Source organism: Dufourea novaeangliae, unplaced genomic scaffold, assembly GCF_001272555.1.
Source record: "Dufourea novaeangliae isolate 0120121106 unplaced genomic scaffold, ASM127255v1 scaffold38, whole genome shotgun sequence".
Taxonomy (NCBI): Eukaryota; Metazoa; Arthropoda; class Insecta; order Hymenoptera; family Halictidae; genus Dufourea; species Dufourea novaeangliae.
Genome location: NW_015373908.1, coordinates 59,463 through 75,447, shown reverse-complemented (window position 1 = coordinate 75,447; position 15,985 = coordinate 59,463). Strand labels below are relative to the sequence as shown.

General features: G+C 45.4%; 1 protein-coding gene across 1 annotated transcript; it reads left to right on the top strand.

The window, feature by feature from the left end:
* Positions 1-227: 227 nt before the first annotated feature.
* Positions 228-926, top strand: LOC107193873. Its single transcript, XM_015583405.1, has one exon. The coding sequence runs from the start codon at positions 228-230 to the stop codon at positions 924-926; it is 699 nt and encodes a 232-aa protein (XP_015438891.1).
* Positions 927-15,985: the final 15,059 nt, after the last annotated feature.

The following is a 15,985-nucleotide window of genomic DNA, read 5'->3' as shown; positions in this document are numbered from 1 at the left end:
TGTAGGGACTATTAGTTCCCGGCTAGGGAGTTCTAGTCCCAGCCTAGCAAGCGCTAGTTCCCAGTCTAGGGACATTTACCTAGAGTACGGCACGTACTTGGAGTGCTCGCAGAGAGCGCCCTAGATGGGACAGTCGGAATAAAGTCTTCAACCCGAGAACACGTGTAGTTGCTTGTCTAATACCCACATTTGGTGACCCCGATGAATTTCGGAAAGAAAGGAAAATAATGGCTGAGAAAGAAAAGGCAGTTGAGAAGGAAGATGATCCTCAAGAAACGAATGCCGTAAGTCTCAGGATTTCTAAATTCTGGCCGGACCGTCCAGCGCTGTGGTTCGCGCTTCTGGAAGGCCAATTTGCGTTGCGGGGAATCACGCAGGACGCAACGTGTTACGGGCACGTGTTGGAGCAATTAGATGCGAAGACTGCAGCCGAGGTGGAAGACATCTTAATTAATCCACCTGAAAATGGAAAGTTTGAGAAGCTCAAGCAAGAATTAATTGCGAGGCTCTCTCATTCGAAGGAGAAGAGGATCCGGAAGCTGCTGGAACACGAGGAGATCGGCGATAGGACACCATCACAATTCCTCCGTCATTTAAAGACTCTCGCGGAGGCGGACGTGCCGGAGGATCTTTTAAAAACGATTTGGAAGAATAGGCTTCCAACAAGCGTTCAGACGGTGTTGGCTACCCAAGATGATGCGACGTTGGACAAGATGGCGACGCTCGCAGACAAAGTCAGCGAGATAAGTCCCCCCGGAAGGGGAGGTACCGTCGCCGAGTGTACCGACATGGATCGGCTGTTAAAGCAGATCGCACCGTTGGTGATGGAGAATCTGCGCCGGGAGTATCGTCCACCAGGTCGATCGCGATCGCGAGGGCGCAACCTACCAAGAGGGAGGTCCAGTTCCCGGAAGAGGGACGAGTAGCGTGGGGGTATGTGTTTCTACCACTGGCGGTTCAAGGAAAAAGCGTACCGGTGTGTTCCCCCTTGTAATTATAAATCGCCAGAAAACACGAGCCTGGGACGTTAATGGCGACCGGCGAACCGGGTAATGTGACGCGTCGCCTTTTCGTAAATGATGCCGTGACGAAGACGCAGTTCCTCGTCGATACGGGGGCTGACGTCAGTGTTTTTCCGCGGGTTAGACTCAGTGGTCCACGGACTCGAACGGATTTCGAGCTGGTTGCCGCGAACGGAACGCCTATCGCGACGTACGGACAAGTAGTTTTAGATTTAGATTTAAGTTTGCGCCGTAGTTTTATGTGGAGGTTTATTGTAGCCGACGTATCGCGACCGATTATAGGTGCGGATTTTCTAAGTCATTTCGGACTACTAGTCGATTTAAAAAATAAGCGCCTTGTAGATAGCCTCACTAGTTTAAGCGTAATTGCGGGTGTGTCGATAGACAATTCGTGTACTGTGCGAAGTGTTGTAGCAGTGTCTGATTGCGAGGTGCGGGAGTTGCTTGGTAGGTATGTAGATATCACCAAGCCTTCCGCGCAGTATAAGATGCCGAGGCACTCCACAGTGCATCATATCGCCACCACGCCAGGTCCGCCGGTATCCTGTCGTCCCCGAAGGCTGACGACAGACAGGTTGGCGGCAGCAAAACGGGAATTTGAATATATGATTCGACATGGAATAGCCAGGCCATCCAAGAGCAATTGGGCATCAGCGCTTCACCTTGTTCCGAAGAAGCGAGGTGAGTGGCGTCCCTGTGGGGACTATCGGGCCTTGAATGCTAGGACGGTGCCGGATAGATACCCCGTGCCGCATATCGAGGATTTTGCCCAGTCATTGCATGGATGCAGTGTTTTCTCAACAATCGATCTGGTGCGTGCATACCACCAGATTCCGGTTGCGGAAGACGATATCGAGAAGACGGCTATCGTGACGCCATTTGGATTATTTGAATTCCCAGTGATGACTTTTGGTTTGAGAAACGCCGCGCAGACGTTTCAGAGATTTATCGATGAAGTGACGCGTGGACTCGATTTTTGCTATGCGTATATAGACGATTTGATTATTGCGTCCAAAGACAAGAGTGAATATTTGCGTCATCTTGAAACGTTGTTTAAGCGTCTTGCGGATTATGGTATAGTTATTAATATTTCTAAGTCTACCTTTTGTAAATCTTGTGTACAGTTCTTAGGTTATAAGGTTTCTAACGAAGGCATTACACCTTTACCTGAGAAGGTGGATGCCATTCAGCAATATCCGAGGCCAAAGAATCAAGCGGAACTTAGTAGGTTCCTTGGGATGGTGAACTTCTACAGAAGATTCATTCCAGGAGCAGCTGAGATCCAAGCTCCGTTGGTAGGGTGCTTAAAAGGTGCCAGTAAGAAGGAACCGGTGATTTGGAGCGACGAAGCCGAAGCGGCATTCCGACGGACAAAGGAGGCGTTGACGAGAGCGGCATGCTTGGCCCATCCAGCGGCTGGAGCGAAACTGAGCGTCACTGCAGACGCATTCGATACAGCCATGGGTGCAGTTTTACAACAGAAACTGGACAACGGCTGGCAGCCACTGGCCTTCTTCTCGCGTAAATTTAACAATGCGCAGAAGAAGTATAGTGCATATGACAGAGAGTTGCTTGCGGTGTACTCTGCCATTAAGTACTTCAAGCATGCGCTTGAAGGAAGGCAGTTCACAATATATACCGACCACAAGCCATTAGTTTACGCTCTCAAGCAGAAGCCGGACAAATGCACGCCGATGCAGTTTCGCCATCTCAGCCTGATCGCGCAATACTCGACGGATATTCAACACGTTTCAGGCAAGGAAAACGTTGTTGCAGACGCCTTATCACGTGTGGAGGAGCTAGTCGCGCCGTTCGATTACCGCGCGCTTGCTGCAGCTCAACAGACGGATAAGGAATTAAAGGAGACGTTGACCAACCCACGAGGACTCCAGATCAAACGGATCAGGATGGTGGAGCCTGACGTAGATGTCTACTGCGACATATCACAGGGTCAAGCCCGACCGTTTGTGACCAGTCAATTCAGACGAGATATTTTCAATCGCTTGCACAATCTGGCGCATCCGGGAGTACGAGCATCGGTTAGACTGGTTTGCAGCAGGTACGTTTGGCCTGCAGTGAAGAAAGATTGCCGAGAGTGGGCAAGGGCTTGCCTAGAGTGTCGGGCGTCCAAAATAACGCGACATGTCTCGTCGCCAGTTGGGAAATTTGTAACTCCCACTGCGCGTTTCGAGCACATACATATTGATTTGGTGGGTCCGTTGCCGTCGTCAAGAGGGTACACGTACTGTCTCACTGTCGTGGACAGATATACTAGATGGCCAGAAGCATTTCCCATCTGCGATGCTAGTGCAGAGACAGTGGCATTTACGCTTTTCGAAGGGTGGATTGCCAGGTACGGTGTACCAATAAGAATCACGACAGACCAAGGGCGGCAGTTTGAATCGTGCTTGTTCAAATCGTTGGCACGGGCTCTTGGAATGGAACATCATCGGACGACAGCGTATCACCCCCAGGCAAATGGAGCGGTGGAACGTTTTCATCGGCAGCTGAAAGCAGCTGTATGCTGTCACAAAGACGGGACTTGGTCAGAAGTTCTCCCTGCGGTGTTGCTCGGTATAAGAGCAGCCGTCAAGGAGGACGCACAAGCAACAGCGGCAGAGTTGTTGTATGGAGAACCACTGCGATTACCCGGTGACCTCATCGAGGGAGACAGCACTCAAGAAATAGCGCAGTTTGTTGACCAGTTGCGTAGACATATGCGTTCGCTGCGTCCGGTCCCAACCTTAAGGCATGGAGAAAAGTCGGTGTTCATTTACAAAGATTTAGCGACAACACAGCATGTATTTTTAAGGCGTGATACGGTCAAAAAGCCATTGCAAGCATCGTACTGCGGACCATATCCCGTTATCCAAAGAAATCAGAAAACTTTTGTCATTAGGATTAATGGGCGAGATACAAATGTATCAGTTGACAGACTGAAACCAGCGTATACATTAGCTGATATTAATTTTAAGGTAGAAAGTAAGACCGTGCAATTTAGACAATAAGTGCGTTGCGTGCAATATTTGCAATATTTTTTTTATTTTTATGAATCCAAGGAAACTGTATTTCCGTACTAAATTTATACCGAAGTATTATATACCAAAGAGTGTTCACCCTTTGTAACGCCGTTTCTGGCGAGGGGGGTGGTGAAGGGACTATTAGTTCCCGGCTAGGGAGTTCTAGTCCCAGCCTGGCAAGCGCTAGTTCCCAATCTAGGGACAGTTACCTAGAGTACGGCACGTACTTGGAGTGCTCGCAGAGAGCGCCCTAGATGGGACAGTCCAGTCGGAATAAAGTCTTCAACCCGAGAACACGTGTAGTTGCTTGTCTAATACCCACACCCGCGACAACGTAACACCTTCCCCCTTACAGTAAAAGGTGTTTCCTTATGAAACAGCTTTTTCCACATTATTTCGACTCCTCAACGTAAAGTAAATAACCTTCAATAACTGTATGAGTCAAACAACATAATCGCATTTAGAAAAAATAACATAAGGAACTAGGTACTAACTTAATGATCAACAAACAGGTGTTCATACCTAGACTATACAACTTAACACGAGAGAACCATAAACAAATCCTACGCTATAATAATTAATTAACTTTTAATATATCATAATAGAACTTTAACTCAAATATACTTATTTTATATTAATCCTCTTCATCAAGTATATTAGGCCTTATACATGCCAATTTAAGTTTATTAATATGTACTATTTTAATTTTATTAGATCCTAATGCCAGTTCTACAGTTAAATTATTGAACATGCGATGGATTTTATAAGGACCTAGCCAACTGCAATCAAACTTAGAAGTTTATGGCTCTTTAAGTAAATATACTTCATCATCTATTTGAAAGTTACGGGGATTAACATTCTTATCATAATAATTTTTACTTCTTTGTTTAGCCTTTTTCAGATTCTCTGCTGCAGTAGCTTGAGTGGTGGTAATTTTAGTAAATAATTGGTCTAAATATTGTATGAAAGTCCGCAGTATCTCTTCTTTGGCAAATGCAGAAGGTATTATAGCTTTAACCCCGAAAACCAACTCATGAGGTGTAAATCCCGTAGCTTCATGAACAGATGTGTTATATGAGAACATGCCGAATCTTATCCAGTCATCCCAATCAGATTTATTACAATAATGTGTAAGATAGTCAATAAAAACACGCTGTGCTCTTTCTAATGACCCTAAAGATTCAGGATGAAACGCTGTGGATGTTATTCTCTGTATTTTGAAAATCCTACAAAAATTTCTCATCACCTGACTGATGTATTTTTTTCTTGATCTGTATGAATAGTTCTTGGACATCCAAATCTACTAATAAATTTTTCTGCCAAAGCAATAGCAACGGTTACCGAATCAATGCTAGAAAGAGGTATGGCATCTGAGTACTTTGTAAAATTGTCCTGCAGTGTTAACAAATATCTATTACCTTTATTCGTTATAGGTAAGGGCCCAACAATGTCCATCTGCACCTTTTCAAAAGCTTGTTTTGGGGTATCCGTGATGCGCATTGGCTGCTTATTCCTTGCAGAATAAATTTTATTCCTTTGACAAATTGAACAACTTCGCACAAATTCTGCAATTTCTTTCCTCATCCCCGATCAATAAAAATGCTCTAGAATATGCTCATGAAGCTTTAGCATGCCTCGGTGACCACCTACAGTAGACTCATGGTATTCTTTTATAATTTTATTACGTCCTGATTTCAATGGAGTTACAATTTCACCTGTACATATTATGATAATGTACTGTGAATCATTAAAAATATGTTTCAGCATATCTTCTACACAACCCCATTCAGAAGTTTCAAAGCTATCAGGATCCTTTGAAATACTAAAAGTCTTAATATTCAATGAGGTAAAAAGGATTTTAAGAAACTTAAATGAAGATTCGACATGATTGAAATCTAATTTATCTTGGAGAGCATTTTTGAAGAACAGTAGAAACATGGAATATTTATTTCCTGGAAATGCCTTACTGTCACCAACATTGATCTAGGTACTGATGCATTTGATTTAGTGAGAATTTATTATGATCTAATAGATCCTTAGTGGTTTGAGTAATAAAATTACAAGTGAGTGGCATAAAATGAACTAGATTATTTTTTTGCATAAAGAGATGGTCTTTTACATACAGGATGGTAGGAAAAGTTAGAGGAAGAGCCATATGTCCATCTGCGTTTGTGTGGTTAATTAAAACTCTTCTTTCAGAGGTCTCACACTCTTTTAAATTCAACTTATTTATACATGGCTCTATCAAGAGGTCACATTGCTGAGGATATTCTACGCTGTGTTTGGTCAACAAATACTCTGGCTTCTCGGTCTCAACAACACCATCGGCCTCAACCGTCTTTTCACAAGAGGGTCTCCACCCAGGCCCGCAAGTCTCTACAAGCACACCATCGGCCGCAACCATCTTTTCACATAAGGGTCTCCACCCAGGCCCGCAAGCCTCTACTAGCACACCATCGGCCGCAACCGTCTTTTCACAAGAGGGTCTCCACCCAGACCTACGCCTGACCATCGTCCCCAAACACTGCGAACCCTGTATGGGTAGTACTTCAAGATCCTCTCTCTCGTTATTTATGACCTCTTTCATTCCGGCTACTGCGTTCCTGCGCGCGAGGAAAGCAGTTGCCACATCTCTTTCGTTTTCTAATAGCAAAGTGTCATCGTTTATTTCATGAATTTCAGAATCCAGAGACGGTGTCTTGTTTGCGCAGACAAACACCCTCTCCAGATGCTCCGAATCAGGATTAACAACTGAATTCGCAACTTCAAATGGCAGACGGGTCTCTGACTCAGTAGGGTTACGAGATAGAGCGTCAGCATTAGCGTTAACTCGGCCTGGTTTATACACTACATCGTAATCATATTCGTTCAATTTAATTCGCCATCTCATAATTTTTGACGTGGGATCCTTAGCATTGTGTAACCAGATCAATGTATGGTGATCAGTTGCGAGTGTGAATTTATGACCATATAAATATGGTCGAAAATGATCTACCGCAAATAACACTGCTAACAGTTCCTTTTCTATCGTAGAATAATTACTCTCAGCATCATTTAACGTCCTAGAGGCATAAGCGATTGGCAAATCTTTACCTATTATTCCCTGACTTAATATAGCACCTATAGCGAAATTAGAAGCGTCAGTAGTTACTATAAAGGGTTCTGTAAATTTTGGAAATTGGAAGAAGCGGTTCTGTACAAATAATATCTCTTAATTTTTCAAAGGCGGCTTGAGACTCTTTCTTCCAAAAAAAAGGAACATCTTTCTTTAACATGTATGTAAGAGGTTTTGCTACTTTGGCCATATCCTGAATAAATTTCCTATAATACCCTACTAAACCTAAAAACTGTTTACTATTTCTTTTTGTTTTTGGCACGGGAAAATCTTTAACGGCCTTTACTTTATTAGGATCTGGTTTTACACCATCTTTTGTGATTATATGACCTAGATACACTAATTCTTGTTTAAGAAAATGACATTTTTCCGGTTGTAATAGTAACCCAGCTGTTTATAGCCGAACCAAAAGAGTCCTCAGTTTACGAGAGTGGTCTTCCAATGAGTCAGCATACAAAACAATGTCATCCATGTACACAAAAAGTTCTATACCCTGCAACCCGGAAAGTACTAAATCCATTACCCTTTGAAAGGTAGCAGGGCCATTCTTCAACCCAAATGGCATCCTATTAAACTCATAATGGCCATATGGGGTGGAAAAAGCAGTTTTTGTCTTGGATTTATTGTCCATTTGAATTTGATGAAAACCGGAAGCTAAGTCAAGTGTGCTGAAATACTTCGCGCCTCCAAGCTGGTCCAATATGTCCGTTATATTAGGGAGAGGGTACGAATCACTAATGGTCTTGTCATTCAATTTACGGTAATCGATTACCATTCGCCAGCGTGGCTTACCACTAGAATCGGCCTTCTTAGGAACAATCCACAGTGGTGAATTGTAAGGGGAAATAGATGGTTCTATAGTATTATTTTGTAAAAAGGCTTCCACCTGGGTTTGTATTTCGCCCTTGTGTACAGATGGGAAACGGTACTGCTTTGTATTAATTTGTATTATTTACTGGCATTTCATCCACAGTTGTTATTGTATGCTGAGTTACATTAGAAGAACCTAACTTATCCGGTGGTAAATAAAACTGATACGGGAATTCCCTAAGAACTTCCAGTATACTGGTTTTTTCACTCTCATTCAAATGACTTAATTCAAGGGCCTGTATTAACCGAGCTAGTCGCAAAGCATGATTCCTTGGCTGGGGCACATCAGGGTTTCCTGTTCGAGATGAGCGTGAAGCAGGTGGCATAATGTCAAATTCTTCTAACTCAATAGCAGGTATAGTAAGAATAATATGGTCTAATGTGGTATTTATGGCATATATCTTTACTGAACCATTTTGTTGGCTTGCCAACACTTCTCCCACAAAGATGCCAGGGCCAGTATTAATTCGCCTGACATAACCTGATGGATTGATATTTGTTGTTGGGACAGTAATTAGAACCTTAGTTCGAGGAGGTAAGTCATAAGATGAAAGATTACAATTAAAAGATTTCCCTTTACCAAATTGCAAAAAGCCTGATAAATTATTTTTAAATTGTAGCGTAGCTTCTTGTTTTTGCAGAAATGAAATTCCTACAATTCCAGCCTCTTGGATGGGAAAGTCGTTGTTCACTATTTGAAAGTAAACAGGAATATTTTGGATTGGAATACAAACCTCCCCTTGTGTGCGAATCATCCCTAAACCAATACCAGTAAGATTATAGACTATATCCGAATTAATTTTTAAATTTGAAACCAATTCTTTTTGTTTTATTAAATTCAGTTGCGAGCCAGTATCAATTAAGAATTTGGCTAAGCCCTGACAAAAATGACTATGCTCTGTTACGACGCATTTTGCGCCGTGCCCCTTCCCGCCCGAAGTTTGACTCGGGCGCGGAAGAACCGAGAACCGGACCGCCCCTCCGCCGCTCCCTGCCTGCACGAAATAATATCGAAGCGCTCCTGGAGGATTTGTAGGGGAATAATACCGTTAGAATCTGTATTAACCACGTGGTTATCTCGCGCCGAGTACCGCTCGCGATTACAGGGCCGTCACGATAGGGGTCAAGGCAGGGCCAAAGACGCAATATCGCCCGTACCCACCGACTCTGCTGCAGGGACCGCCCCGGAATCCCGCCGAGCGGCCGCTCGACCGGATAAAGGTCCTATCCCAGGGGGATAGGACAGGGGGAAAAAGGGCCTGCCCTCGCATCGAGCCTGGGCTTCGAGAGGCGCTTGGTCGGCCGAGGGGGCAACAGGAAACCACCCACCGGATAAGGATCGGCGACCCGGACGTCTTCCTCCGCAGAAGGACCCCAGGATGGAGGAGTCAGAGGGCAGGAAACCCGTGAGGAGTCGCAGCAACCACGTAGAAGGGTGTCAGACTGGGCTCATCACACAAGGGAAGCGATCTCCGTGGCCAGGGGATCCTTCCTTGGCGTGTCGTCCCTGGGCCGAAGGAGCATGGCTCCACAGGAATCACGGGGGGGTACGAGGGGCAATAGGACTGCTTAGTGGGGGGCCCGCTAGATCCTCGCGTCGCGTAACGAGCCCCGAAATCGTCACTTGAGTGGCCCGTCTTAGCGAGTTAAGTCGTAATACCGTATCGCGCGTGTACCGAGACCCGGCAGGAAGCGAGATCGAGAGGAGGATTATCGACCACTGTAAGTGAGCTCTCTCTTCTGTTCTCGTACGGCAATCTAGATCTCGTTTGCCCGATTATGTCGCGATCGGAGGATTAATATCGTATCTCGCTAGCGCGCGCGGGAGAGCCACGGCGGTTCCTCTGGAATAGTAATATCGTAATTCCAGGCAGCTTTCCTCCAGGGCGCAGAAGCTACGCTACTGCCGCTCAAGTCATTGTATCGCATTATGTTATCGGCGGTATCGTAGTACCGTCCGACCGCGCCTCTGTAAATTTCGTATTAAACATCTCGAGCGATCGGAGACCGTGCAATAGCGAAGAGTAGAGTCTCGTACTGGAATCCGGTGATATCGCAGGCGCGGGCCGCGACGATAGTCGACCGCTGAATTGTTTTTCTTTCCATCGCTAAACCACCTGCACCTGTTGTAACGCGGTCTCGTCAGAGGCCGGCGAGAAAACGGAAATAAATTGTTATTTGCTTGTTAACTCCTTCTGAATGTTTATTTTTCGTGTCTGTGTCGTCCGACGGGAAATCCTTGTCGCGAGGGAAGTCTGTCGTTCCGATATTTGCGAACCCTGGAAACCCTCGTCTTGTGAACATCCGGCGGAGGGTGCTTTCTTCTCGGTCGTTCAGTGGAGTTCAACCCCTCGGTAGGGGCAGGTTTCGGTCCGATACTCGGGGAGTATCGGTCGGTACGGGAAAACGTACCTGGCGCCCGGGAAAACGGTCGGAGGAATTCGCGGGGACGCGAACGGAGGAGGAGACCGGGGGAAACGCACTTTGTTCATGCCGTGTGCCGGCCGCGCGACCGGCCGAAATCACGAGCAGCGTAACAGCTCAAGAGGAAGGATAGGTGGTTGTTCAGCATTAATTATGTCAAAGTTGTAGCAGATACAATAGATCCGGCGCGTGCAAAGAGGGGCTTGGAGTTAGTTGCGCCACTCCTCGAAACCCTTCCTGAGTTTAAAGGCTGCTGTTTATCATTAACTACGGTCACCTCAGGTGACGACTTTTGCCATGCATAACGGTTCATTTCCCTATAACATTGAGCCTTTTCATGACCTGTTTTTCCACAATTAGTACATCTAATTTTGTTGTGGCTTGGTCTAACAAACTTCTGATTCTGTTTTAGGAAAGGACAATCTGCACGAAAATGGCCATGTTTATCACAATTAAAACATCTCTGTTCATTTAAATTATTAGACTGTGTTACAAAAACTGTAGATTTGTTTATCAATTGTTTATGATTCGAAATTTCTTTTTTATATCTTAACTTGCCTTCCAAATTAGAAGTCATTTTAATGGCAGTACTTAAGTGATCTACATTATTGTTAGAAATTAATAACATAATTGTGTCATTATGTAATCCTCTTAAAAACCCAGATATTGGTTCTTGTATAAGCAGAATTCTGATTCCTATGAGTTGTTCAAGATTAAATTTTTCTTGTGCTGCATCTATTCCTCGATCTAGAATCTCATGCACTCTGGTTCCGAATTCATCAATAGTTTCATTATCCTTCCGTTGTATAGTTTTCAATTCATGCTGAACACTGTATATCAAAATTCTGCTCATACGTGGCTTTCATTAAATTAATAAATTCTTCTACAGTTTTCGGTTCGCTATCACCGACGATCCTACTATAATCACGTCGTTGCATCCTATTACGTATTAAGGCAAGCAGATAAAATTTATCATGGGGTTTGACTAATGAATCAGCAAGTCTACATTGGACCATGAAATTGGTCACACAAGGGTGTCTTTGCAATGGAAAATGTATTCAAATTAAAAAATTTCATACAAAATAAACAATTAACATTTTTACCATAATGAAATTATTGTCTCGTTTATTATTTCCCCTTCTCACTTCGTTTCATCTCGTACGAAGCATATTAATAAAAAACTGGTACCTATTGCATTAACAAAACTCATTCTTATCGCCCGACCGGCTGCGGTAACTTGAGATGATGCGGCGTGTCGATGTATAAACTTTCTCACCACCATTCCTCCTCCTCCTACTACGTCATCATCTTCTCCATTCGTACTGAAATATCCTGCTATTGTCACGGTAGTCGCCAACGAACGCTTCATTACCCCGATGGTTTTTCCATGTACCGACCCTGCGATACAGATCTCCTTAAAAACCCGACCGTTCACCGAGACAGCTTTCACCCGGATTCCGAAGGACGCCATGATGTCTTTTCGCGATATCGCGATTTCCCACACAGCCTGGTCCCACAAACGCCTCGCAGTGAGGCGTAAAGCTAGTGAATTTCTCCGTGCCTCCGATGTCACCGGAAAATTAAAATGCGGCTTAACTAAGGAAAATATCAATCAACTGGGAAACTCATCGAGGCATTCGGCGGCCCCGGCCCCGATTGCCAGTTCACCAGTGAAGGGAGTTCCTGTTCCCCCCGCATTGCTACCAAGGGTCTCCACGTTGATGGAGCAATATTTGAGGGATCCTGATTCTCTATCAGACGTCTCAACCGAGGAGTGTCCCCCCGTGCCTGTTGAGTATTATCTAAATTCTAACACGCCGATTCCGGTAAGTCAATCTGATCCATCTCTATTCGATCCGGACAGTATAATTTTTGCATTGCCCCCCGACCCCGTGACGGAGGGTGAAACAACATCAAATATGAACAAAAATAGACCGGTTGTAGTATCAATTGAAGATCTTATCGCCGAAGGAAAGGCCAAGCGGCGATCCAAAATGGCCTCCATACAGGCGCGTCCCATCATACATGTGGTCGGTAAAACCGTTGAAGCTGCGCGCGAGCGCTCACCGCGGCCATGTTCGTCTTCTTCGTTCCCCCCACTCAATCTCTCGCTTGCGCGTCTCTCTGATGAATCGAACGACTCCTGCGCAGCCGACATGGGTGCCGTCTGCGTCGACGCGGCTCGTGATGACGTAGACATCCCACAGATGGACGCAAACGTGCCGGTGCACAATCGTTTCAATATCCTGCGCTCATTTGAAAATAATAAGACACCAATTAACATGAATAATAATAAAAATAAAAACAATAACAATGAAATTAAACCAGATAATAAAAATCAGAACAAAAAACGTAAAATCGGAAACCCTAACTCCTCGGAAAATCACTCTCACCATACCGAGATAAACACGGGTAAACCCCCCACCGGAGGAGTCACTCTGGAGGGTACAGCTCGACCACTACCAATTTACGTGTCCGGGTTTGACGGAAATGTTGTCAGAATAAGGAAACAGCTGTCCGAAGCATACGGGAAAAACTTTAAACTCAAGTTCCTTGACAACCGGCTGAGAATACATTTTGCTGAAATTAAATACTTCCTAGACTTTAAAGAGGCCTTAATCAGCCAAGAGAAGGCATTTCATACGTTTATACTCAATTCTGATAGAGTGCTGGCTCTTACGCTGAAGGGTCTCCCACGCATGGACACAAACTATATTATTGAAGAAATAAAATCACAGGGTATAAGCCCGGTCTCCTGCTCCCCCCTGGGCCCGCGCAGGGAAGGAGCGGGAGGATACTGTACCTATAGAGTGATTTTTCCCCAGGGTGTTACAATGAAAGCCGTCAAACGTGTCGGATTCTTGTTTTACACTCGGGTCTACTGGGATAAGTTTATGTCCCAAAGGCCATATACCCAATGTTTTAGATGCCAAGCGTTCGGGCACTCCTCCATAAACTGCGGGCACGCTCCGAGATGCGTCAATTGCGCGGGTCGACACATCTCTTCGGAATGTGTCAAGCCCAGGGATGAACCTCCCACGTGTGCAAACTGTGGAGATCCCCACACTGCAAACTATTCAAAGTGCCCCTCCCTTGAAAAATATTTGGGAAACCGCTTCCCAAAGCCACGTGCCATACCGGCACCTCCAAATTATATTTCACAAGAGAGGATTATTCAACAACCCTCTCATGTTAGACCCCTCGTTTCTTACAGAGATGCTCTCCTTCCTGGGGGCCAATTCACTTCACAAATTCCCTCAATAATTAATCAACCAAACAATTATAGTACAAAAAAACTTAACGCCCCCCCCCCTTCAGTCAGAATTGAATCAGGACGCACATCATAAACCGGGTCTATCCACAGTGGATGAAACCTTAAGAACCTTCAAAGAAATTTACAAAATCTGCAATGTTGAGAAAATGCTTAATGCAGCCAGGCTTCTCCTGGTCAAGTTGCAAAACTGCAAAACTGAATTCGAGCAGTTCGCTGCGTTTGCTGAAATAGCATCTTCCCTCGACTAGGAAGCAACTTCCCAATCATCCTTCTCTGGAACCCTGGTTCCCTGGGGGGGGGGGGGGCGAAACGCACTGCTGATGTTATTACAGAAAAATGAGGTCAACATTGCCCTCATTACTGAAACTTGGCTAAAACCTACTATGTCATACACCATACCGGGCTATAAAATCGTTAGGGCTGATAGGGACGGCCCTGGCCCAGGTGGAGGGGTAGCCATTCTAATACACAACGAACTTGACTTTAAACAATTAACTGTAAATCCTATTCCAGGTACAGAATTAGCCGCAATAAAATTAAACTCACCAGCCGTAACAATAGCCGTAGTATATGTCGCAAAGGACATGGACATAACAGTACAGGGACTAAATCGGCTCTCTCGACTCCCAGCCCCTTTTATCATTGGTGGAGACTTCAATGCTCGACATCGCACGTGGAACAATTACACAGCAAATCCCAATGGTATGAATTTATACAAACACTCACTAACGGCAACGTACAGGATTATCTCTCATGACGAATTTATATTTAGACAAAGTCCAAGACATAGACCTTCAACCCTGAACATTTTCCTGTTGCAACATACCGCTAGAGTCAAATGCACGGTTATCAATGAGTCTACAACCCAGCATAGTCCTGTCCTCCTGGGGCCCGAGGGGGGCACTTTTCCTTCCTCGGGATGTATCAGAACTGTCTCATGGGACAAATTCAGACACTATACTGGTGGCTACCAAATCTGCCACAGAATTACTAGCACAAATGAGATAACTACGTGTATTAAATCATTAGAGTCATTCTTGACAGCCTGTTATCGTAGATCGTCTACGTTTACGGAAAAGGCGTCACATTCAAATTATGCGGAGGATGGTATGCTCTCCGCATTGATCTCCTATAGAAGGAGAATTAGGAGAAAACTCCAAGCCACTAACGCCTCGTATTTTCGCGAGGTAATTAAGGTCCTGTCCAGAGAGATCAGCCAGCGTGTTGGCGTGCTTCGTCACGAGATGTGGAACACGAGGTTGAAGTCCCTAAATAAATCAGACCATACCTTCTGCTCACAGTACAGAGTTTTAACGGGAGAGAGAAAGCTGATGCCCTCACTGATAGACAGTAATAACCCACAATCAAAATTAACAACGGACAAACACAAAGCCGACGCACTAGCCACAGCATTTGCCAAAGTACATCAAAACATCAGCAAGCTAAATTCTATTTATGATCCGGTAGTTTCGGAGTACTGCAAAACATTAGACCAACCCCACCAGAACAATCCGTACGAAAGTTTAAAAATCGAACCAGGCGAAATCGCGGCTGTGATCAAAGCATTAAAAAATAAAAAGGCACCGGGACACGACAGAATAACCGCTCCTATGCTAAAGCATTCCTCCCACCGTATCATTCTTCAAATATATTATATATTTAAAAGCTGTATCCAATTCCCTTACTACCCTGAAGCCTGGAAAATAGCCAGGGTCGTCCCTATACATAAACCAGGCAAACCAACTGAGGGGACACGAGGGCTGAAGGGTCTCGTCTGGGCACGTCTGTCTGGGCGAGAACCCTGATGGAGCTGATGTTCCACCAACACCTGGGCGAGCTTGCTCGCCTGGTGAGGGGAATTTCGGCGAAGTTGGGGGCCCGACCGACTCAAGTCCACTCACCGCACCTCCACGTGGGGTCCCTGGGCCTCCGCACCAGTAGTTGGAGATCGCTTCTGCGAAAACCAATTTGCTGGACGCGGAGGGCGAACGCGGTGAGCTGGCAACAGGACGGGAATCGATGCCGAACAGGGCAAGCTGGGAGTGGGACTGGTCCGCCCGCAAGGACTAGATACATATGGAACTATGACATCGAACGGAACAAACGTTTACGGTGCAGGGGGCGTCGGATCCCCCAGTACCGGCGCGGAGGGTGGTGGCCGACCGGGCCCCCCCGCGTCGTTATCCATCGACCGGGAGAGCACTGTGGTAGATCGCCAGGCCACAGTGTTCAGCACTGCTACTGGTGAAGAGGCGTCAGG

Coding starts and splice junctions, on each gene's coding strand:
- LOC107193873 (XM_015583405.1), top strand. CDS start 228: ATGGCTGAGAAAGAAAAGGCAGTTGAGAAGGAAGATGATCCTCAAGAA.